Genomic DNA, 23,715 nt, shown 5'->3' with positions numbered 1-23,715 from the left:
ACTGGTGCCCAGACTCAGCTATCTAGTCTTAATTTGCTCTCAGACAACTGGAAGGAGGTGAGCCTTGAACTCTAAGAGACCATGCACTGATTTCAGCCAGAGCTGGGAAGAATTTGGGGAAGGGAGCAAGGGAAAGGAAGGGATGCCTCAGAGCAACTTCCTGCCATCCCTTCCATGGAAATGGAACAAGAACCCACTACTGGGGAGGAATAGAGAGGTTCAGCTCACATCTCTTGAAATGCTTCCCCACCTTGGTACCCTTCTTATTCCTCCTCCTCCTCTTCCTCCTTCTTCTTTTCTGGTAGAATTGGGGGTTGAACTCAGACCCTTGCACTTGCTCTACCACTTGAGCCATGCTCCCATCCCTTGGTCCCCCTTTCTGCTTATCTTCTGAAGTCTGCTGTTCTCCGAGAAGCCTGGTCAGAGCCCTTCACGGGGACATCTCACTGTCTGCGTTCTGCCTGACTCTCTTTCCTTGGCTCATTGCTGACTTCCATAATTCTTTTCACCTGGCCTCACTGGTTCTCAGGCCAATGTGCATCTCTAAGTACATGTGGGGACACAGATGTCAGGCAGTCACCTCCCCTAGGGATTTGGATTTAGTGGTGAGACTGGGGCCCAGATATCTGCTTTCTAAGCAAAAGACACAACCAGTTCTGAAGCTCTGTATTGAGGTTTGAGGATGCCTAGAAGCCAGCTTTGTCCTGCTGTTCAGGCTGTTTTCTCCCACTACAGAATTCTACAGTGGGGAAAATGCATCCAGGACTGAAAACTCCCAAATCCAGGGCCTCCTAGGTCAGAGGTTTCATGTCATCTCCACAGTGACCCCTCAGGCAGCCCCATTTTCCAGAGGAGCAACTTCTGTGCTGTTTGGACTCCTCTGCTGCCCTGCCAGCTCTGTAAACTTCCTGTCCATCAGTGTGTGACCTGGGTGGGCTGTCTTCCCATCCTGGCCTCCAGTTCCACTCGAGGATTGTAAACCCCTGGAGTTTTCTAACAAGGATCTCCAAAACTGGGTCACTCCTTGGGGCTTGACTCTGTTGTACATTGGGTTTTGGTTCCAGCTCTAATCTTTTGTCACTCAAACTCAAGTCCTCATGCTTCTATTGCTAACATTGCAAAATTATCCTGTCTTAATTAAAGAGAGAAAGAAAAAAGGCCCTCAGAGGAAATCTGTCACTGGATTTAACTGGGATGGACTGTGCCTGAGGGCCTGGGAATGGGTTACTGTAGCAGGGTGGGTGTGAAGACAAATTGTAAAACTGAAGGAAAATGACTGTGGACCCTGTGAGTGACAGCAAGAAAGAGGCTGCTGCAGCAGAGGGCTGAGCACATCCACTCTGCTAGGTCCTACTTTAGCATGACCACAACTGCCATTAAGACCCTCAAAGGTTGCATAATGACTGAACTCTGCCTTATCATCACAGGGGAGGAGGACAGCCTGGAAACCAAAAGAGCTGAAGTTTCAGCTGCAGCCAGCCCCATCACACTCCCAGAATAGCACACTGGGTTCCCGGCAGCCTGGGCCGCACCGCAGCTGGGCTTCCGGTGAGGGAGACAGTCAAGTCCCAAGCAACACAGGGTACAGCTGGGACTGGACACAGCCCAGAAGCCAGCTGGCCAACTCGGCTCCACCCCACCCTGCCCTGGTGAAGGCACCATCTCTGGTCTCCTTGTGGCCCTGAAGCTCTTGCTTTGGGGTATAGGCTGGGTTAGAGTACTGGGTGGCCTTAGATCTCTGATAGGGGGTAGGCAAGGATTGGGTCTTTTAAAGTTGGTGGTGACTGGAGAGGCTGGTGAAAGGCCACATGGCTGCAGGCTGCAGTGTGTGCAGAGTGGATGGGACCATTGGGGGCCAATGAGGACAGAGATAGGGATAAAGAAGACACCCAGCCCTGCCACAGGCCAGGCAATGGCCCCATGTAGCATGGTCCTGAGGCTGACTCCTGAAAGTGAAGGGATTGTTGGAGAAGGAGGCAGCAAAGCCCACTGACAGTCTGACAAGTCTGCTCTGCATCCAGTGTCTTCCATTCTTCACCTACTGATTCACTTACAAATATGTATATATATATATATGTTTTTTGGGTTTTTTTTTTTTTTCACAGTACTGGGGCTTGAACTCAGGCACTCATGCTTGCTAGGCATGTGTTCTACCACTTAAGCCACTCCACCAGCCCTTTTTTGTACTGAGTATTTTTGAAATACGGTCTCTCAAACTATTTCCCTGGGCTGGCTTCGAACTGTGATCCTCCTGATCTCTGCTTCCTGAATAACTAGGATTACAGGCGTGAGCCACCAGTACCTGACTCCCTTACAAATATTAATTGGGGCCTCACTACATACAAACAAGGTCCAAAAGGAAATGGATGAATGAATCAAACGCACATCTTTCCCTGAATGCTTATACCTTGATTCAGGACATAAGACAGATGTAAATAACCACCCATGTGGCAGAAAATGATAGGCTATAGGAGAGGTGAGAAAAGCACTTTGCAGGTATGGTACAGTGGAGTCCAAGTCCAAAGGGGTTAAAATAAATGGTTATAACCCAAAGCTGGTGTTAGCCTCTATGAAACTCAGTTTCAAAATCTATAAAATGGAGATAATACCTGCCTTGTGGAATTATATTTACTTCTTTGACATAAACATCAGATATATGTATAAGACAATTTGAAATTATTCAATATTTTATAGAAGTCAGCTATTACAGGGAGTGTATTATAAAATTAGCCAGTATCTCTCTGAATTTCCTGACCTGGAATTCTGGAAGTCAGGGATCTGGTCACTGGATTCCTGTAGATCTTGAGCTCCATCCTTCCCCTTAGAGAAGACCGACAGCGTCTCTCAGCCAATCAATCCAATCAATCCTCCAATATTTAATGCCTATGTTTTGGATGTACTCTGCCAGGGGGTGCTGGGAAAGAGAGGCAGGGAATCTACAGTCCGTTCCCTACAGAGTTCATCACAGAATTAGGGAGACAAGGTATCTATTCATAAGATATAATTAACAATGCAAACAATGTAAGATTAGCAAATGTGAACCAGAGGAGGGCTCTAGGGAGGGAGGAAGAGGACTATGGGATCAACTGGAGGATCCCAGGCCTGGAAAGAGGGACTCAGAGAGGCTGAGGGGAGGGGAAGGGCATCCTGGATTGGGGGGGGGGGCAGGGGCAGGGAGAGGGGGAGAGGGACAATGTGAGCAAGCCACAAGAAGGCAAATGAGGGAGGCTGACTCTGGCCTCTCAGGCTTGAGTGACCATTTCCTGTGGAGAAGACAACAGAGACATAGTTGGGTACAGGTCACAGAGGCCTTGAAAGCAGGGTGAGGGAGTCACAACCTTTACTTAAAGACGGTGGGAACCAGTGCAAGTGTTAAGAGCAGAGTGCCTGGGTGAAGCCAGTGAATGCCCCACTCGGGCTGGGAGTTTGCAGGGTGACTGGAGACAAGACTGGAGGAAAGACGACACTGTGGTGAAGGAACTAAATTCTGCCCTGTGTCCTTAGAAGGGGGGGTAGGTTGAGTGTCCTGAATACCTTGGCTTTAAGGCCTGATTCTTAGGATTTGCTTAGTCTGTTGATGGAGGCTGGCCAGACCTGGGCAGCTTAGAAAACTCAGTTCTTTTTTCCCTCCCAGGGAGTTGGTTTCTGGCCACTGAGCCGTGGACAGGGAGGGGGAAGGGATAAGGGAGGTGCAGGTTTTGTGGAAGGGTTCAGCATCAGGTGACATTCTGGCAAGCTCTGCCCAAAGCCTGCTTCCGGGTACATTTCCAGAGGGATCGTCCATGGGCAGCCAGTTGTGGTGAATGAGCGGTTAACTTGCTTAGTCCCGGGACTTCTGGCTTCCTGTTTAAGGGACTAGTGCGGTATCCCAAGTCCCTTCAAAATAACCAGGCAGTCTCTATTGCTCCAAGCAGGAAGTCCCATGAACCCAAGAGAAAAAAAGATGATTGGAAACTGCAAGGTGCTCACTAATGGCTAATACCTCACACCTGGGAGCAAGGAGAGGCGAAATGCAAACTGTTTACCAGCAGGCTAGCAGGCTGTGGGTTGCCCAGTCCGTCCCCCCCCCCCCCACCCCGCACAAGTTCCAGGCCCCTACTGGACTGGAAGCTAGAAGCCCCATCCTCAGCTCCGTGAAGAACTGTTTTCACTCCTTTGGGGCCCAGCTACAATACCTTCTTGACCTCCAAGAAGAAGGGACAGGCCTCCCCCAGCTCTCCTAAGATATTCTACAAACTGAAACTGTGACCCAGGATGCCTGCTCCCAGGGGAAACTGGAAATCCCTCCAGGGAACATAAATGACCTCTGGCACTTCCTGGATAGGCTCTTCCATGCCTAAAGTGGGCTGCCAATCCCCTAGCCCAGGCTCTGATGAGGGGTCTTGCTGGCTGACCCAGAGGAGGGGGCTGTTTCCAGCAGGCATAAGCCTTGCCTACTTCCTAGGAAGGTGTGGTCCTGGGGGGCAGGACAGCGCAGGTGTGGCACCTTTTGCAAGGTCACTGGTATGAGGGCAAAGTGGTGGTCTGTACAGAATAACAGGTATTCTACAGGCATCTGTTGAAAAGAACTGGCATGTGCCAGGCTGTGTGCCAGGTGCTGGGGACAAGAAGATGAGTCACTGCTCTTGAGAAAGGCACACTGTAATTGGAGAGAGAGCAATTTAGGAGGTTAATTATGACACACTGGGATAAATAAACAAATGAATGCATAGTGAGGTATGGGTAAACAGGTCAACTCATGAAAGTTCTTTCTGGGGAAAGTGAGGAAGGTTTCGCAGAGGAAGGGGCATGGAGGCAGGGCAGATTTAAAAGTTTTTGGCCAAATAAGAGACAGGAGGCAGGGTGGAGACAGGTCATTACAGGCAGAAAGACTAGCACAGGTAAGAGCCTAAAGTCCAGCGTGGCAAACTTCTCCTGGTGATGATGAAATAGAATTGAAAGAATATTGGAGAAGCAACTTCTACAAGAGTGAGCATTCAAAGGTTTTAGCTGAAAGGCCTAAGGCTCAGTGGGGCTGGACAGTCAGAGGGGGAAGGAGAGGCTGGCCACTGACCATCTCTGACCTGCTACCTTTGGTGTTATCATTCATTTTACAGTAGAGACAAGTAACGTTCAGAGACTCGCCAGGTCACACATCTGGCAGATGACACTCCAGGGCCTTGTTAGTTAGCACCTTAGACTTCTCAGAGTCTGGGATTGAGGGCACTCTGACAGCTCAAAGGGGCAAGTGAATAAAGGTAGTGTTACTCTGCCTGCCAGCAGGAACCCAAGCACCTAGAGTGTGGGGGGAGGGAGAGGAAGAGGTTCCCCAACTCCAACCTCCTCAACCTGCCCAGTACAAGTCATGGGGACTAAAGGAGGGTATGACAGGAATCTGATGGCCCAGAGGCCCAGGTCATCTGTGGAGGGCCTTGCTTTGTCCTTTGAAGGCAGATCTTGTTTCAGAAGGGGCGGGAGTGGAGGGAATGGGGGAGTGAACAGGGAAGGGCAAACAGTCCTCAGACACTGTCCTACCTTCCCACTGTCAGGTGCCTGGCAGGGCTGGCTGAGGAAACAGCTCAGCCCTTATCCAAATGTTTCCCAGTGGGTGACCAGGCACCAGACACATCAGCCCTTCCCCTGGCCAGGCTCAGAGGCAAGAGAGGAGAGTTGTGATATTGGAGGATCTAAATAGGGAGAACAGGTTCCCCAAACTGGAAGGCAAATTGAGGCCATTTTCCAGGATCCAAGATTCATCTCTGGCTCCCAGGGTCATGTGTCTTCCAGTTGCCCAGACTTTTCCTGTTACACTGTCCCCTGGCTCTCATAGCTGGCTGTTCACATATGCTAATGAGCGACCCCTCCCAGAGAACTGAAGGAGTAATTGCCAGGTTAATGAAAAGCAATTAGAGGTGGCAGCGACCTGTCCTGGTCACTTAGGTCTGACCCTCTATTTGCTTTTGCCCGGCCAGTGTGGGCACCCAATTGCCCGTTCCATTCAATCGCTTGCCACCTGAGCATTGGGTCCCGGAATCTGGGGGTAGGAGGCAGACTTAGAGGAGGAGTAACGCACTGCTCCGCAGCAGCAAGTGCAAAGCACAGGAAGGAACTCAGGGTTCTAAAGAGCCAGGGCCCCGCCGCTAAGCAAACATTCCCTCCTAGAGTCAGAAAGGCCAGTGTGCGAGGGGAGGAACCGGCCTGAGGTTTATCGCTCCGGCAACTCCGAGTGATTCATTGAGCTTAGACTCCCGGTTGTCATAGACCAAGGCACGCAAACACACAGCCGGGAGATACCCCTCCCCTCTCCCTGCCTGCCTGCCCCCACCTGGCTACCCCCTAGCCCACGACCAGCTGTCTCCCCTCCCCCTCGCGGGCGCTCAGGGTTGAGCAAACACGCCCGGCAGCCTGCCCAGCCACCGGCTGGCTCCGACCGCGCGCTGCTGGCGATCCCCCAGGCAACTCGGCGTCACGAGAACCGGCACCCCGAGACCGGCGCCCTGCCCTCCCCCCGCGTCCCCAGGAACCCAGCCTAGGCCCAACAACCTCCCCCTTCCTAGAGCGCTTCGGCCCCTCTGGGCCTCCCGCGCAAGCCAACCAGGCCCCGCACCCGGCCCCGGGGCGCAGCTCAGCCCATCTCCCACCCGGCCCGCGGCCCCAGGGGAAGGCGGCCGGAAAAATCTCTTGTTTACTGAGCTGGAAGAGGCCCCAGCTGGGATTCACTTTCCTATTCCTGCGGTTCCCTTTCAGCAGATTCTTGGGACCGAAGGGAAAAGGGTGGCAACCCGCTGATCCACCCCGGGGAAGGTGTGGGGGTGGGGCGCAGTGAAACCCGAATTTATGGAAAGGTTTCCCCCGGCCGCGGGAGGGGCAGGATTCGACTCAAGGCCCAATGTGGCCCCGAGAGTGGAGACGGCGGGGGCCGTGCTAAACTCTGTACCTCGGGGAACAAACTGTGAAGGCTAATTAGAACAGGTCCGAACAGGGAACCGGGATGAGAGCGCACGCTCCCGGCTGGGCAGCGTCTAGAGCGGTCGCGGGAAACTCGAGCGCGGGGTAGTGGGGCCCAGGGGACATTTGCCCATGGTTCGCAGTGGTTCTGGACTAGGCCCACGGGGTTAAGGGCGTGCGCGGTGGCACTCCGACGTAATCTCGGTGACTGGGTCCTCGCGGAAGGGCCGCACGCGTGAGTTGGTCGCTCGGTGTTTAGTGTCCACGTGTGCAAGCTCGAGAGGGGAGGGGGCGCAGAAGGCGTGACAAAGACGGACTTGAGTGTGCGCCTCTCTCCAGCCCAGAGCAGCGAACTGCGCCGGGCTTGTGTCTCAGGAGAGAGCCAGGACGAAGGTGACAAAGGCTGAGTGTCCGCCTCCGACAGACGCGCCAAGATAGCTCCACGCCTGTCGGCGTGCGCGCGCGCACTGGGAAATGCGAGGAGGGACAGTCTGCCCGGGGGGCGTGCTGGGCTGCACCCCAAACCACTTTCCAGAGAGAAAGCCGAGTCCAGAGAGTGAGTGCGCGTGAGTGCGCGCGCGCCCGCGTGCGGGGGCGTGGCAGTAAACAGCAACAACCCACTCGCCAGCTTGGCCAGAAACTCTGATCTCCCTTCCCAGCCGGAAAGTGCGACTCAGCCGAACCTGTAGGTGAGTCCGAGGGGGGAGGGCCGGACGGGCTTTGTTACTGTGTAAATGGATTGCACGTACCTGGAGCGCTGCTGGCGCCCGATAAACGTCCTGAATGGAGGTGATGTCACGGTGATGCAGCCCGGCCCAACCTGGCCGAGAGAAAGGAGCTGAGCGTGGGGAGAGGCCAGTGCCAGAGCGAAGAACCCAGCGCGTCCCGCTCAGCCCCGGGTCCCGGGGAGGCAGGCCCTGTGCATTGCATCCCGCGCCCGGGCCCCGCCACCCCAGGCAGGGCTGGGCCTGGCCCTGAGCCCTGCGTGGAGTCCCTCCCACCCCCGCCGTGCTCCGCCTGCGGCTGGAGTTGGCCCCAAACGCGGTGCGGGAGTGGGGCTGGCGGCGCGTCCCAGGTAAGGGCTGCTGCCTTCGCGCTCCGTCCTCCCCTCGGCCGCCCGGAAGAGCCGGGTCCGGCTGGCCGGGTGCGGGCGAGCGCAGAGGCCCAGGGTGAGACTCGGGAGGCGGGTCCGCCACGCCAACTCCGCTCGGTCGCATAAAGTTTCCAAACCCGAGCCATCTGGGGACTAGGGGTGAGGGGAACCCGGCGTTGCGGCTGAGGGTAGAGGGAGGAGGGTGGAGAAAGGACTCCACGATCTGAGTGTCCAAGGAGCGCTCCTCCACCCCTGGCCTCTCTTTGCGAGTGGGTCTGTGGAGTCTCTGCTGCCCGGTGCTGTGGGTGGAGAGGGGGCAGGTTCTGTGGCCAGAGGAATGGAAGGAAGAGAAGCTGGCTAACCTGCTGTTTCTGTTAAGACTTCCAGGGGCGCGTGGGTGTAGACCCTAGTAGCGGGGCAGGAGTGGGGAGGGGAGAGTTCGGAATCTCCCTGCGGGAAGTTTGGAATTTCAGACTCTCAACGCGCCTCTACCTCTGGTAGTCTGACTTATAGATCCACCCCCATCCCCTCTGGCTTTTTTCAGCGCCTTTTCCATTCCCACCCCACACCCACGGTTTTACATCCAGGAAGATCTAATCGCTTACAACCCCACGATCTTGATCCTAAAACATGGGAACCAGAATTTTTAGAAGTATGGTTTTGTGCGCCTGTAGCTTCCTTCCACCCCCAACAATGTGCCTTCAAATGTGGCTGGGGAGGGAATGCTATTGGGTAGGGGGTGGGGCACATTCCAGAGTGACATTCCAGAGCAGACCCTTGCTTGTATTGAAGACTTCTGAGTTTCAGCATGCTTAAGACATTTTGGCCGAAATGCCCAGTCTTGCTAAAGTAAGGAGGGGGGGGTAGGGCACAGAAGACTGAGGCGGCCCCTTTCAGGCACAGGTGTCTCCCAAGCCCCGTCTTATCAGGTCGTTTAAACATCACCCACCTGGACCTAGGGCTTACACAATAGGACCTAGTCAGGGACTAGAGAGAAAGGAGATGGGTGGGAGAATGGAAGGAGAGAGGAAAGCTGGCCCGAATCAATCCATCTTTTGAGGTTGGCTGCTGAATGGGGGCAGCCAGGGAGGAAGGTGGTATCCCTGGCTGAGCATCTGGGCGCACAGAGGGGCTCTAAACAGTCAAGGCATTCAATAGTCTCACTCTTGTACCTTTGAGCCTGGGAGACCCACCAGGGCTGCCTTCTGAAGTTCACAGAGCTTCTTTTTCAGCACTGTATCCTTCACCCTGGGTCGGGGGCTGGTGGGGGTCCTCAGGCTTTCATTCAGATGATAGGGGTGATGAAAGGGGTGTTCTGGAAAGATGAGAAGGTCTGGGTTCCTCACCTGTTGTATGGAATCAGTCAGGGCTAGGCCCACCAGCACTGCCTCAGCTTCTCTGTTCCACCTGGAAAGGGACAGGGAAGGAAGGGGATTTGGGAACTGGATTGGACTGACTCAGACCAGAGCTGTGGGCTAGGTGGCTGAGCCTCTGGAAAGGCTGATTTCAGAGGTGATTAAAAATATTTGTATGACTGATCAGCGAGGTGAAGCAAAGGGGCCTTTTATCCAGAAAGTGATCTGAAGCCAGACATCAGCTGTGGGCTGCTGGAGGCCCCTCTCCCACTCCCTCCTGGAATCCCGCTAGAAAATCTTTAAGTAGATGTGACTCAAAGTGAAGGAGGCAGGAATGAACAGAGAAGGATAATTGTCCAATGCCTGCTGGGTTCAAGGCCCAGACAGAAGCTACAGAGGAACTGTCTTGTTTACTGGCCTCAAAGACTTACAGCCTGGTAAGGGAGGCAGGTACACATGCTTAGCGTATTCAGAGGCTTCCAGAGGCTCAGACTGAGTGCAGGATCTAAGGCCCCACAGAAGGCAGAAAGGTGTGCCAGGGCCCTGAGGAAGAGCATCTGGGCAGAGCTGGGTCTCTCACATTGGTGCCTACCATCTTAAAAAGCAGCCTCTGCTGACCGTCTGAATATGCATTCCTGGGTGTCACAGGGTTAGAGATGAGCTCTTCTGAGCTTTGTTCTCTCAAACTCTACTGCTGGCCTGCAAGAGCCCGTTCTGGGCAGGGGACAAGAGTTAGGCCCAGCTAGCCCAATTTTCCCACCTGAGTCTATTTCTGTCTCTCGACCTGCCCTTCTATTTTTTTTTTTTTTTTGGAGCGGTGGGCAGAGAAATAAGACATTTCAGGACGGGAACAGGTTGCTTCACCTGAAGCTAGTAAATTTTAGGGCAGCTGGGCAGCAGCATTGTATGTGCTGGAGTGGCAGACTTCTGGTTGAATCCTTAAAAGTTCCCACATGGAGGGGTTTGGCAGGAGAAGGGTGAGGTCCAGAAGGAAGTTGGTCACAAAGTCAGGAGGAAATGGGAGGGTGGGCTGTAATATTCCCTGACCCTGGCACAAGTAACTGTGGAGTGCTAGAGGCCAGCAAGAGAGCAGATGCGCCAGCCTTTCTTTCTTTCCTTCCTTCCTTCCTTCCTTCCTTCCTTCCTTCCTTCCTTCCTTCCCTTCTCTCCCTCCTCTCCCTCCTTCCTATCTCCTGTCTCTTTTTTTCTTCTCTTTTCCTCCTCTTTCCCTCCTCTTTTCCTTCTTTCCTCCTCCTCCTTTCTCTGTGCTGGACATGGAACCCAAGGCCTCACACTTGCTAGGCAAGCGTTCTGCCACTAAGAAACACTCCTGCCCTGGTTTGGTTTTTTTGTAATGACGTAAGTGTTTCCAGATGTGAACCTGTAGTATCATCTTTGGCATATCCTTTCTCCCTACAGTCCTTAGGCTGTTTTTTGCTTTGTTTTGTATTTTTGGTAAGTATCTCTCAGACCTGCCCATTACGGTTTTACCTTTGGCTTGATCTGTAAACTGGGATGAACATCGCTCCAACATATTGATTGTGTTTTTTTTGCCAGAGTCACCTCTTAAAGCACAGCCTGGTGGTGTCCCCTCCAGTGGCTCCCCACTGCCTCTCGAGACTAAGTCCCCAGGCTCCTACCCTAAGCATTTTTGATCTGTCACTAACCAGCTGCAGCCTTGCTATACAAGTCTCCTTCTTACTTGGTGAGGTTTTTTCTCTTGCTCTGAACTTGGGCTGATCTTAGGGTGTTGACTTATGTCATCGTTTCTCTGCTGTTACTTACCCCTTCCCTTGCTCAATCCCTACCTCCCATTTCAAGGCTTATCTTTTTTTCTCCTCTCTCTTATGACAGTGTCTGAGTCATGGTGCATTATTTATTGATTTATTTATTTATTATTAGCATTCTCAGGGCTTTTTTGTTAAATACTGGAGATCAAACCCAAGACCTTGTATATGCTAGGCAAGTGTTATTCCACTGAGCCACATGCCCAGGCTCCAATAAAATGCTCTATAAGTCTCTCGCTCTTCCTCTCTCTTCTGTCCTGTTCCTCTTCAGTGCTCCTGGAGTACCTCTCTTGTATAGGTAAATTCCGTCCTACGTCACATATTCTTCCTAGTGTAATTCTTTGTATACCTACCTTATCTCTCCCATTACATTTTAAATAGCATCAAGCCAGGAGCTGTGTTTGCTCATCTTTGTATTTTCCATAGCTCAGAGCAACAGGGCCTTGTCCCACTGGATAGATGCATAGTAAATACTTGCTTAAACAGTTGCCTGTTCTAAACTGGGACCTGGCCCAGGGAGGTAGGATGAGCAGGTACAGATGCCTCTTGGCCGTTCTCAGTGTTCAGTTCCACCTTTCTAACTGCACCCCAAGTTCTGCTTGGTTCAACCATTGGGCCAAAACCCCCAAGATGGAGTTTGAGCATTTAGGATCCCACAGCTGGGTTGTTACCATAAATTATCTCCTGGAAGGTTCCTATTACTCCCTACCCATTAGCTCCCATTGTCTTTCTCTTCCCAGCAATATCATTAGCTTAAGGTTTAGTGTAGGTGAAAGGAGTTTTTTCATTAGAAGTGAAGCGAAACTAGCCTTTACTTTGGAAAGCAATGGTAAATTTACATAAGAATGTTCATTGTAAGAGTTAAATGGGGGAAGGTGTGTCTCAAGTGGTAGAGCCCCTGTGTGAAGCCCTGAGTTCAAACCCCAATCCCACCAAAAAAACAAAAACAAACAAACAAAAAACTATCCTAACTCAACCCTAGAACTACCAAAAAAAAGTGTTTATGGTAGACTGAGGGATGGCTGAGATGGCTTAAGACAACTAAAATATTTCCAAGGGTTAAGAAAATTTGAAAATGTATCACCTGTATTATGTCAGTTTCACTTAATTTTGTGAGTTTCATTCCCTCTGATTTAGCTAAGTGTCCTTCCATTTATCAGTTATGGAGACACAATTTCTATTCACTGAGATCTAGAATTTTTGTTACTTATTGTCAATTAAGTAGCCATCACTGGGTGTGGTGGCTCAAGCCTGTAATTCTTACTACTTGGGAGGTAAGATTGGGAAGACCGAAGTTCAGGTTCTCAAGACCCTGTATCAACCAATAAAAACCAGACATGGTGGCACACGATTGTCCTCCAAGCAAGGTTTGTGGTCTATGCGCCCCCCATAAGAGTGACACACTACTCGAAAAACCAAAGCAAGAAGGGTTGGGGGCATGGCTCAAGTGGTAAAGCACATGCCTGGCAAGCAACAAGGCTCTGAGTTCAAATCTCAGGACCTGGAAGAGTGGTAGAAAGGAAAAAAGGTGATGGGGAAGACAAATTGAAATGCCACTCCTCTGTCAGCCACTAGTGGTTGCTATCAGCCCAGGAGAGCTTGGTTGCTGTCTTTCTGGAGCCTTCTTCCTGGTAAGGCAAGAAAAGAAAGGCTACAAGTGGTTATTTGAACATCTAGGGTAGAATTAATGTGGATGACCTGAATTTTCATGGAATTCTGAACCTTAAAATTTGCTTTTTAGAGTATTTAAATTTTCTCTGTGAGGTCTCCAAGTAAATTTAAAATTTTTAATTGGAAGGCACAGATTTGATCTTTTTTTTCCCCAGTGCTAGGGATAGAATTCAGGGCCATACACACACTAGGCAAGTGCTCTACCTCTGAGCTACCCACCTGCCCCTCAGATTCGGTGTTCACAGATTTCTCTTAATTCCGCGGCATTCCTTACCTCCTCTTCAACCAAGGAAAATCCAATTGGTTTGGATTTTGGGACGGTTTGGATTTTTTTTTCTTTGGCACAGATCTGTAGCATTTGGTAGAGCTACAATGAGCAGATGGAGTTATAAGTTACTTCCCTGGTGTTAATAAAAGATACAGTTCTTCCCTTCTGGCTACAGTGTCTTCCATTAAAGATTAATCCCTTTGGGTTTTGCATCGCCCTTGCCTGGTTCTTGCTTTTAAAATGTTAATGTCTCATAAGAGAATTTTTGCATTAAGTCATTAACTCCTTAGGAGGGGAATTAGTTTATTTTATCTTTGACTTAAGCATCTGAGTTAGACAAAGAGCTCTGGATTATGAAGAGGAAAGTGGCACAAAAAGTGGGGAAATAGGCAAAAAAGAAGTGGGAAGAATGAGGAAGGGTTGATAAAACACAACTTTTCAACTTTTTTTTTCTTTCCTGGCTGCAGAGCATGCCTGCTGCTGGTGCTTGCTAAATTCTTACTAAGTGCTTGTGAAGTAATTGTTGAGTGGTAAATGATTGAATGTGGGAATGCAGACTAGCCATGGACTTGAGTATTCCTGGGACAGAGTTTAGGGTCATAGTATCTAAGCTGGACCCTGGAAGTCCCAGGACAGACAGGAAGTGCTGAATAGGTGATAGGCTTGGTTCTCAGTCATTCACAAACCCTAACCCCTCAGCTTCAAGAGCTCAGGGAATATTTGAACCCAGATTTTGATGAGTGGAAGGGAGGGAACTGAAAATTCAGTGAGTTTCCTTCTTTTTCTTGGTTAGAAATTGGAATGACCCGTGGGCTTCATCTTTGGTTACCTGATACACCTTTGTGAGTGTTAAGAAGGATTCAGAAGGCCAGAGGGACAGTCCCATGATCTACTAGCACCGTCTGCCCTGCTTCAGCATGGGGGGTGCAGTATCATGCATGTTGGAGTCTGGCCTTGGAGGACTGATTTTGTCCTTTCTCCTTCTGTCCCTAGGGACCCAGCTGGAACCTGGCCTGGGAGCCAGGATGGCCACACACAAAGCCTTGCTGATGTGCCTGGGACTGCCTCTCTTCCTGTTCCCAGGGGGTCAGGCCCAGAACCATGCTCCACCTGGCTGCAGCCCAGACCTCAACCCCCTCTACTACAACTTGTGTGACCGCTCTGGGGCTTGGGGCATCGTCTTGGAGGCAGTGGCTGGGGCAGGCATCATCACCACCTTTGTGCTCACCATCATCCTCGTTGCCAGCCTCCCCTTTGTGCAGGACACCAAGAAGCGGAGTCTGCTGGGAACTCAGGTGTTCTTCCTTCTGGGCACCCTGGGCCTCTTCTGCCTGGTGTTTGCCTGCGTGGTGAAGCCCGACTTCGCCACCTGCGCCTCTCGGCGCTTCCTCTTTGGGGTCCTGTTTGCCATCTGCTTCTCCTGCCTGGTGGCCCATGTCTTTGCCCTCAACTTCCTAGCCCGGAAGAACCATGGACCCCAGGGCTGGGTGATCTTCACCGTGGCTCTGCTGCTGACTCTCGTGGAGGTCATCATCAACACCGAGTGGCTGATTATCACACTGGTACGGGCAGGAGGTGAGGTTGGCTCTCTGGGCAATGGCAGTGCCGACTGGACCGTGGCCTCCCCCTGTGCTATCGCCAACATGGACTTCGTCATGGCACTCATCTATGTGATGCTTCTGCTGCTGGGGGCCTTCATGGGGGCCTGGCCCGCCCTGTGTGGTCGCTTTAAGCGCTGGCGTAAGCACGGGGTCTTTGTGCTGCTCATCACAGCCACCTCCATTGCCATTTGGGTCGTATGGATTGTCATGTACACCTACGGCAATAAGCAACACAACAGCCCCACCTGGGATGACCCCACACTGGCCATTGCCCTTGCCGCCAATGCCTGGGCTTTTGTCCTCTTCTATGTCATCCCCGAGGTCTCCCAGGTGACTAAGCCTAGCCCAGAGCAGAGCTACCAGGGGGACATGTACCCGACCCGGGGTGTGGGCTATGAGACCATCCTGAAAGAGCAGACAGGCCAAAGCATGTTTGTGGAAAACAAGGCATTTTCCATGGACGAGCCAAACTCAGGTGAGTGTTGAAGACACTCTCGTGTCGCCGTCCTTTAGCCTACATCTTTTACTGCAGCGCAGGGAGCTGGTCTCAAGCAAAATTGAGGTTCTCTGCAGTTTAAATTCAGAGGCTGAGCGTGTAGCTCAGTGGCAGAGTGTTTGCCTAATGTGGGAGGCCCTGGGTTCATCTCCAGCAGCACACACACACACACGCACACAAAAAAGCTCTTATTGTGTTATGTAGTAATCTCAATAGATTTGTTAACTGTAAGGACCACTAGCATTTATTGAGCATCTATTGTGTACCAAGTCCTGTGCTAAACCCCTGATGTGTGCCTCTCGTAACTCTTAGCCTGCTGGCTGCAGCCCCTTCTGACATGACCTGGGATGCTGGAGGCACAGACACACAACCCTGCCCTGACCCCAGGTTCTGTGTGCTGATTAAGATGCTTGGATCACACCTGTAATCCCAGCATTTAGGAGACTGAAGCAGGAGAATTTGAGTTCGAGGCCAGTCTGGGCTACATAGAGAGACCCTTTTTCCAAAAAGAAAAGAAAAAAAAAACATAGAAATTAAGTTCAGGAATGACGAAGAAAGAAGGTAAACAGCATCCAACCCTCTACCTCAAAAAAAGGAAGAAAAAGTTGGGCTGGGCATGGTGTGACATGCCTTGTAATTCCAGCACTAGAGAGGCTGAGGAAGAAGGATCACAAGTTGGAGGCCAGCCTAGGCTACACAGGGAGACCTTGTCACTACATACATAAATAAATAAATAAATAAATAAATAAATAAATAAATAAATAAAAATAAAAAATCTTGGGGGTGAGACTTTAACCACCATAAATAAATAAATAAATAAATAAATAAATAAAAATAAAAAATCTTGGGGGTGAGACTTTAACCACCTGGTTATCATGCACTGGATCTGGGACCCTCTGCTGGGAGGTCAGAGTTGGAGGCAGTGAAGGTCACAGAAACAGAGAGAACCCTATCTCTTCTGTTCACACTGGGAAATCCTCAGAACTCCTGCTTTGGGGAAAGGAATGACCCTTGTCCTGCTGGGCACTCATCTGTGATCCACCCACTGCGGGCTGACCACTGCCTCCACTGGCCCTGGGCACACACACTGAGAGGGCAGGCATTGGGAGTTGCTTCACAGCCCTGCTCCCACCTCTGCTCCTACCCTGTGCCTGTTTGTCAGGACAGATCTCAGCCTTTGTCCTCTCATGGTAACACTTCTGGGCTGTGAGGTTTTTTTTTTTTCCTAAATGGAAAAAAATCAATAAAGTGAACCCAGCACTTAGAAGCCCTATGTAGGCTGTAATGTCTGCCTGCAGGAGACAGACAAAGCCCTGGGCTGCGCACCCTCACAGTGAGACCTGCTATTGGACCCTGGGGTTTGGTCAGCAGCTTTCCTTAAACACCCAAGGTGCCCGGCAGGGTGGAACAGCTCAGTGAAACCAACACCCAGAAATATTCCTGGAGCTGCAGATAGTTCTGGAAACCTGCCAGAGGCCTCCCTGGCCAGGCCCTTGGTTGGTGTGGCGTGGAGGGACATCAGTAGCCAGTACCTGCCCTGTGAGAACATGAAGACTTGGACTGAGGGGTCTCAGCTGTATTTCCCCTAGCACCTGGCAGCCTGCCCACAGCGGTAGAGGCTGGAGTTGGAGGCTGGCCATATTGGAAGGCAGCCGAAGGCCCATGTGCCCCTCTTGGCCTCTGGCCCTGAGGGCGGATGGGGATGTGAAGATAGCTGACAGGGCATTTTTCTGAGCTCTTGGGGGAGAGGGAATGGGGGAGGTCCCCCATACCACAGGGAACCAAGCTGCGTTGTATTTTTTGTGTATCTGTAGAAAAGGGACACTGGGCCTGGTTGGGGGGGGGCCTCATGCCCATAACCTCGCTCCCAAGTTGACCACTTCTGAGTTAGGTGTTACACCAGTGCCAGTAGGTCCCCTCTTCCTTCTTCCCTGCCCCCAGGAGAGTGTTGCTTGGGTTATGGGACATGGGAAAGGAGGCCGAGAGTCTAGGGATCCTCAAATTGTGCCTGTTTTTCCTTGCAGCTAAGAGACCAGTGTCACCTTACAGTGGCTACAACGGGCAGCTGCTGACCAGTGTATACCAGCCCACTGAGATGGCTCTGATGCACAAAGTCCCGGTGAGTGGGTTCCTAGGATTCTTGTGACCATGGCTGATGCAGGGTTGGATGTAGGTGGTGGGGAATGCAGGCTTCCCATCTAGGGCATGTGCCCTGCAAACCCTGAGTCCCAGTTCTTCCCACCCTTTGCCTGGAGTTGACACAGCACCTCCTCGGCACACACTCAGTGGAACCTGCCCTGGGTCTCTTTGCATCACTCACAGCCTGCAGCCTGCTGCTATAGAAAATATAGGACCAGGTCCTGTTTAGCTGGTGGCAGCTGCCAGGCTTACTCTGAAGAGCTTGAAATGGGACAAAGGAAGATCTCAGCTAGGTACTCCCAAAAGTAATAGGGGACCATATGTTGTAGGTCTGGATAGGTAATTCTCAACCACAGCTATCCCAAGAGGGCCTCTGACTCCCCTCCCCCTGCCAGTAGGCAGCAAGTCTTGACCTTCCACCTCCCTTGGGCTCTGGAAGCTAGATGCTCCATTAGCCAAGGGGTTGCTGGGAACAAGAATTCCCACTCCATATATGTTCCTGCTCCTGGCTGGCAGTGGCTGCAGGAGAGGTCAGCAACCAGGCTTGGCAGGACGCTGGGAACAGGAAGCCAGAAGGTCAGCAGGGGGCTGTTTTCATCCCCTCCCTCCCTCCCTCCCACCGTGGTGGTGGGGCAGTATAAGGGATGGCTTCTTGTGTCTGAAACTTCCAACCCTAGCTCTTGCCCTCTTCCTCAGCCTGAACATGAGGCCAGGCTGGGGAGAGCAGGCCGTAGCCAGGAGCTGTGGTAGGTTGGGGTTTGCATCAGACCCCAAGCAGAGGTCCACTCAGCCACAGAACCCTTCCTTAGAAGATGCCCCCACATGGCTACCCCACTGTTCCTCCTCAGAGTCTTTTGAGGATGATCTGGACTAGCTGAGATACTTTCTGTGCCTGGTTCTCAAAATGTGGTCTCCAGACCAGCAGAACTGGGAACTTTGTTGGCTGGGGTATAATAGTTGACATCACCTGGGTAGCCTGGGTTCCACCTTGAAGAGAGTAGCTCCCCAAGGCAGATCTACAAACATCCAGGACTTTTTCCTCCTATCCCACTTGTTAAACATTTACCAGCTCCCTTCTGGGTAGGGGACAACTCCCAGGGGTGTGGCCTAACAAATAGTCTGGTGTGCTTTCCCAGGTTTGAGGCCACCAATGTAGGTGAGTAGCGGGCAGTGGGAACACCACCTGAGTCTAGTTAGACAAAGAGTGGTTTGGAATACAAGCTTAGGGGCAGCTCTTTTCCATTGGGATAAGGCATGAGGGGGCGTGGAGTTCACCAGGTGGGAGCTGGCTGCCTTAGAACCCTTTCCCAGAGCTGGCGGGCCCAGCTGCAGCTGCAGGCTCTAGGCAAAGCATTTGGGATTTTAGTCTCCAAATTAGACTGGCCTGCCCAGACTCCTAGATCAGAGTTGTGTGGGCATGCCCACAGCCTAACAGAAAGGTACCTGGTGTTGTAGTGACATTGGGGGTCTTAGGAAAGATTTGTGGAGAAAGCTGGACACTGGTGGCTCAGGCCTGTAATCCTAGCTACTCGGGAGGTATAGATAAAAGGATCCTGGTTGGAAATCAGGCTGGACAAGTAGTCTCATGACCCTATCTTGAGAAAGAAACCATCACAAAAGAAGGGCTGGTAGAGTGGCTCAAGATGTAGGCCCTGAGTTCAAACCCCAGTAATGACAAAAAAAAAAAAAAAAAAAAAAAGATTCATAGAAGAAGGGAACCTGGAATCATCACCAGCCAGCTAATAACATCTCAGTGCATCTCACCCCCACATTGGACCTATGGAACTGGAAGCAGGAGGGGGCTTGAAGGAAAAAAGGGTCCTCTTCTGGGAAGCACCAAGGTGGCCAAGGGCCTTGTTCCCACGTCCACATGCAGGGTGAAGTGGGGGCTCCAGACCAGTCCTCTGTTTCCAGAGGTGGAGTTTTCCACCCCAGGCTGAGGCCTGGCAGAGTAGGGGCGGAGGGGACAAGGAGAGGGAGCTGGCAGGCAGAGGCCTTCAGGAAGCAGAGTGTTTGTGCATCCGCCTGGCGGAACCCGGCTCCTGATCCCCCAACTGTGAGACCGCCTGTTCTTCCTTCCAGTCCGAAGGCTCTTACGACGTCATCCTCCCACGGGCTACCGCCAACAGCCAGGTGATGGGCAGTGCCAACTCGACCCTGCGGGCTGAAGACATGTATGTGGCCCAGAGCCACCAGGCGGCCACATCTCAGAAAGACGGCAAGAACTCTCAGGTCTTTAGAAACCCTTACGTGTGGGACTGAGGAGATGACCGTTGCCAGGAGAAAGCAGGCAGATTTGGGGATTTTACCTTGGGACCCAGCCTAGGCATGGGACATCCCAGGGACCCTGTGCTCTGTGGCTCCCTTCGTTGGCTCAGGGCAGCTTGTGCCTCAGAGCCATGAGGTCCCCCATATGCCAATGTTTGGATGAGGGTCCTGGAGGCCCCCACCCTCTCCTCAGTGTTTGTGGAGTCCAGGAGCCAGCCTGGCTTCATGCCAGAGCCACCTCCTGCTCCAGCCAAATAGTGTTCTTCTTGGGGTGGTGGCCGGTCCGTGCCTATATTCTCTGGAGATTCACGCAACCTCAAGAGATCTCAGAGTGGGCACTGTAGGCTTGGATCTTGTTCCTCTGTGAGGATCAAGGGTGCCTAATAAACATATTTCTGCTTTATTAACTCACACTTGAGCTTGTGGTTTCTGCTGGGGCTCTCTGCCTCCGGTGACCCTCTCACTCCTCCATGGCAGTGGCTGGCTGGGTGGCTCTTCCTCCCTTCCCTCACATTCAGTTCACAGTGCAAGCTGCTGGGGTCTCCTACCTTAAGGAGTGGACACCTCCACCCCGGGCAGGGTTCTGTAGTACAACCTCAGGTCACATCCAGTGTGGTCAGAATGAACAACTGCACTCGGCTTGTGCCTGGGATGTAGCCCCACATCTGGGCTTGTGTTAACCCTGGGCAGTCTTCCTCTGGGATCCCTCTCCATTGTCTATATTTGGGGACAGACAGAATAGGGAAGGCAGACCCACCAGCAGGCAGTTCTGGAGGCAAAAGGGATCAGCTACTCTTCAGTCCTCCTCCTGGGAGGAAGGGCGTTAAGGTCCCTTAAGGGGTGAGGTGGAGAATCATTCTGCTCCACGCTCTGAGATCACCTGTGCAGTATGTGGGTGGAAGGGCTCAGAGAGAACCAGAGTTGCTTACACTGTGGGTTTGCAAAGGTGGAAAGAGGCAGGCCAAGTCCTGATTGATTCAAGAATTGCCATTTCCATTTGCCAAGGACTTTAGGTTAGCAAAAATCTTTTCTGAGCAACTCAGTTAAGTTTCATCCCATAGTTGTCCAGGCAGGGGGACAAGACTAGTACTCTCCCCTTTCCAGAGCCAAAATCTGGAAATCCAGAATGGTGCCACTTTAGGGTTAGATACGTTAGATCTAACTAACTAGGGTTAGATAGGTTAGATAGTTGTCCTTAGGGACAATTGCCTCATCTCCTTTTATAGATTAGAAAAGGGACACAGGGCCTCCAGATGTGGGACCAAGACGATCCACGTTTTCTTGAGACTAGAATATAGTGACCTTTCTCCTTGACCCGCTCAGGGCAGGCGAGTGGGTTCTGGTGGCCTGGGCTGTGAGCTGCCTCTCAGCCATGTGGATGAGGCTGCAGTGTCCCGACCCTTGGACACTGGCTCCACGCTTTTCAAGGGGGCTGGGGAGCCTGCTTGTCCCAGTCTTGGGAATGTTTGTCCCCAACTAGCTAGAAGCTATTTTCTGACACCAGTTGTAGGGGAAAAAATGTTTTTGTCGAAAGGGAGAGAAAGATTGCCGGAAGCAAAATAAAACTTCTTCCAAACTTTTCCTTCAATGTTCAGATTGCACTTGCCCCCAGGGACCAAAATATTTATTTATTTTTTATATACTACATCACCAGTACTTGTGCATCAGGGTCCCTTCCTCATTGACTCTTGTTCTTTCTGGTTACTTTAGGCTCAGTCCCCGCAAAATAAAACAAGATGGTAGACGCCCTCTTCCCTGGACTGCATGGCACCCTGACGTCCTTATTCCTCTGTTCTCAAGGGCTCAGCACTTTCCTGCTCTTGTCCTTGGAGATAGGAGGGACCAGAGGTCACATTCTGAAGCAGTAGACTGAGTGGAGGTCCTGAGAAGGCCTGAGGCATGTGACTGGGGGGGGGTCTTAGGGCCACCTCCCTTTCTGCCCAACTCAGCCTCCTGGTCCCTAAGTGACTACAGCTGCAAGGAGCAGACTCCTATCTCTTCCCTTGACACCTCCCTGTGTTCCTGTGCTGTGGTTCCTCAGATGACCATCGTCTTGCTGTGAACATCAGGCCTCAGGTGCCCTTGGCTTGACACTGGATTTTCCTGGCCTGGTCAAACCATTCTGCTTGGTATCTTATCATCTTGTCCCACTCTGCTTAGGTGAATCGCCTCCATGAGTCTGGTTGTCTCTTGCCCTTCTCCCAAGGCATTCTGCTACCATTTGGACCTAAAAGGGCATTGGGCTGGGACACAGCTCAGCCTGGCCAGGCGCTGTTTCTCTTCACAGCTTATGGGTCCTGGATCCCAGCCCCTTTGCACCATGTGCCCGACTGAGCCTTCCCTACTTTCAGTGAACTGGGTCCCACCACCTGCATATTCTTTGCTTCCAACTGCCCCCCCACCAACAGGGACAGGGACTACAACACTGGTCCCAACCAGGGAAGCTCTCATGGTCCAGTGCTTTCTCCCAGAGAGCCCCACCATGAGTTGGGAAGTTGGAAGACCACCATGACATTTGTGGCTTGGCACCATTTATGTGCCTCAGTCATTGTCCCTGGCCTCTTCTCTCTGCATTTGGTTTCACCCCAGCCAGTTCACAAGGTGGCTGCTGGGACAGGTTCAGGTGTAGATGCCCTGAATTACCTACATCTCACAGGTTCTGAGTGTGCAGTGGGAACCTGCTGGGAGCTCCTTTAGGAAAGAAACACAGTGGGGGCAGGGCTGCTGCATTCTCAGGAACTAGGGGAGTTGGGTGTAGCCTCTCCTGGGCCAGACTTGTGGGATGTGGGAAGGCCCCTTAGGTGAGTGGAGTCCAGAACTGAAGATCATGCTGATCCCTACGGCAGGTGTGTTGTTTCTACCTCACCTCGGACAGCCGATGCTCTTAGGGCATCTCAACATGCTGGCGCTGCTTTTGTCACTGGAGGAGCCTCTAATGTCCTTGGCCTTGGAAACGATCCTGAGGGTCCTGACAGACACCCAGAGAAGAGGGTGCCGTTCTGGGATCTGCATCCTACTGGCGCCAAGGACAGAGAAGAGCACAGCTCCAGATTCACAGGACATCGCCACAGCATCCTCTTCCCTGCCTTTGTGCTGCCCTTAGGTACAGCACATCTCAGGGCCCTCCCCAAGAGTACCCTAGAGCTCAGCCCTCGGCCCAGGATCACTGCTGGGTATCAAGGGAGAGGGCATCCTGTAGTCAGCCCACAGCCTTCCAGTACCACCCTCCTGTTCCCAGCAGCCTGTGTGCCTTTGTCACTGGAGTGTTTTTCTAAGCTGGGTGAATAGTCCCTGCAGAGGATGGCTGTAACCCCAAGTGTAACACCCCTGCCTTTACCTCTTCACGTCTCCATAAAACCATGCCATCTGTGGTTAATATTTCCCTTGAACGGAAAGAGGCTTCACGCACCTCAGGATACTTTTGACCAAGGGTAGCAGCCCCAAGATCCCTTACAGCAAGCAAGGGCACTAGCTTCCTGTCCTAGGAAACAATCTCAGGAATCCTTGGGAACAACAGGTAACCAGGGGCGCAGGCTTCAATGGATCTGGGTGACTGGCCTGAGTCCTCTGGAGACGGCAGGCGAAGCTCGGGAGGGATTGGCTTCTAGAAGATGCAGGCCTACCTGGACCCTCGAAGTACCCCATGGTCCTGCATCCTCCAGTCCTAGCCAAGTGGAGAAGATAGGTATTAGGAAAAAAGGCGCCTTCTCTAAGGTGGCCAAGATGTGTCATACACAGTCTTTTTTTTGGTACATCTTAAGCCACTCCACCAGCCCCCCCATCCCCCACTTTTATGATGGTTTTTTTCGAGATAGGGTCTCACTATTGCCCAGGCTGGTGTCGAACTATGATCCTCCTGATCTCTGCCTCCTGAGTAGCTGGGATTACATGCCTGACCCACTGGTGCCTGGAAAACACACAACCTTGAACAGCAGAAAACTGGATAGGCCATAACCTGGTGCAAGTTCATGGGGTCCTTGGGCCAATGTCCTTGTAAATTTCATACCCACACACTGTCAAATTCTGTAGCTGGAAGCAGTGTTGTTTCAACTTCTTGATGGCTCAGAATTAAATGACTACTCTCCATTTGGGAGGGGTTACTGCTACTGA

General features: G+C 51.9%; 2 protein-coding genes across 4 annotated transcripts in view; one reads left to right on the top strand and one right to left on the bottom strand.

Annotated features, from left to right (window-relative positions):
* The window catches only part of LOC141413672 (uncharacterized), a 14,147-nt gene extending 4,738 nt beyond the window's left edge, over positions 1 to 9,409 (bottom strand). Inside the window, exon 1 of the mRNA XM_074045218.1 lies at positions 7,677 to 9,409. Within this exon, the coding sequence (XP_073901319.1) occupies positions 7,677 to 8,144 (468 nt within the window). The 5' untranslated portion in view covers positions 8,145 to 9,409. The remainder of the gene's footprint in view (positions 1 to 7,676) is intronic.
* Gprc5c (G protein-coupled receptor class C group 5 member C) lies at positions 6,863 to 23,715 on the top strand. Of its 3 annotated transcripts, none has more exons than XM_020180245.2 (5): positions 6,863 to 7,616; positions 14,095 to 15,177; positions 17,223 to 17,317; positions 19,420 to 19,569; positions 22,452 to 23,715. In XM_020180245.2, the coding sequence occupies exons 2-5, from the start codon at positions 14,127 to 14,129 to the stop codon at positions 22,491 to 22,493; spliced, it is 1,338 nt and encodes a 445-aa protein (XP_020035834.2). In that variant the 5' UTR covers positions 6,863 to 7,616; positions 14,095 to 14,126; the 3' UTR covers positions 22,494 to 23,715. The 3 variants fall into 3 exon arrangements, with proteins under 3 accessions (XP_020035834.2, XP_073901317.1, XP_020035832.1); XM_074045216.1 differs by lacking the exon at positions 6,863 to 7,616 and adding an exon at positions 7,868 to 8,002; XM_020180243.2 differs by lacking the exons at positions 6,863 to 7,616; positions 22,452 to 23,715 and adding exons at positions 7,868 to 8,002; positions 21,316 to 22,445.

This window comes from Castor canadensis, chromosome 11 (genome assembly GCF_047511655.1).
Source record: "Castor canadensis chromosome 11, mCasCan1.hap1v2, whole genome shotgun sequence".
Classification (NCBI taxonomy): Eukaryota; Metazoa; Chordata; class Mammalia; order Rodentia; family Castoridae; genus Castor; species Castor canadensis.
The sequence above is the reverse complement of the archived record's forward strand: the minus strand, read 5'-3'. Positions and strand labels throughout refer to the sequence as shown.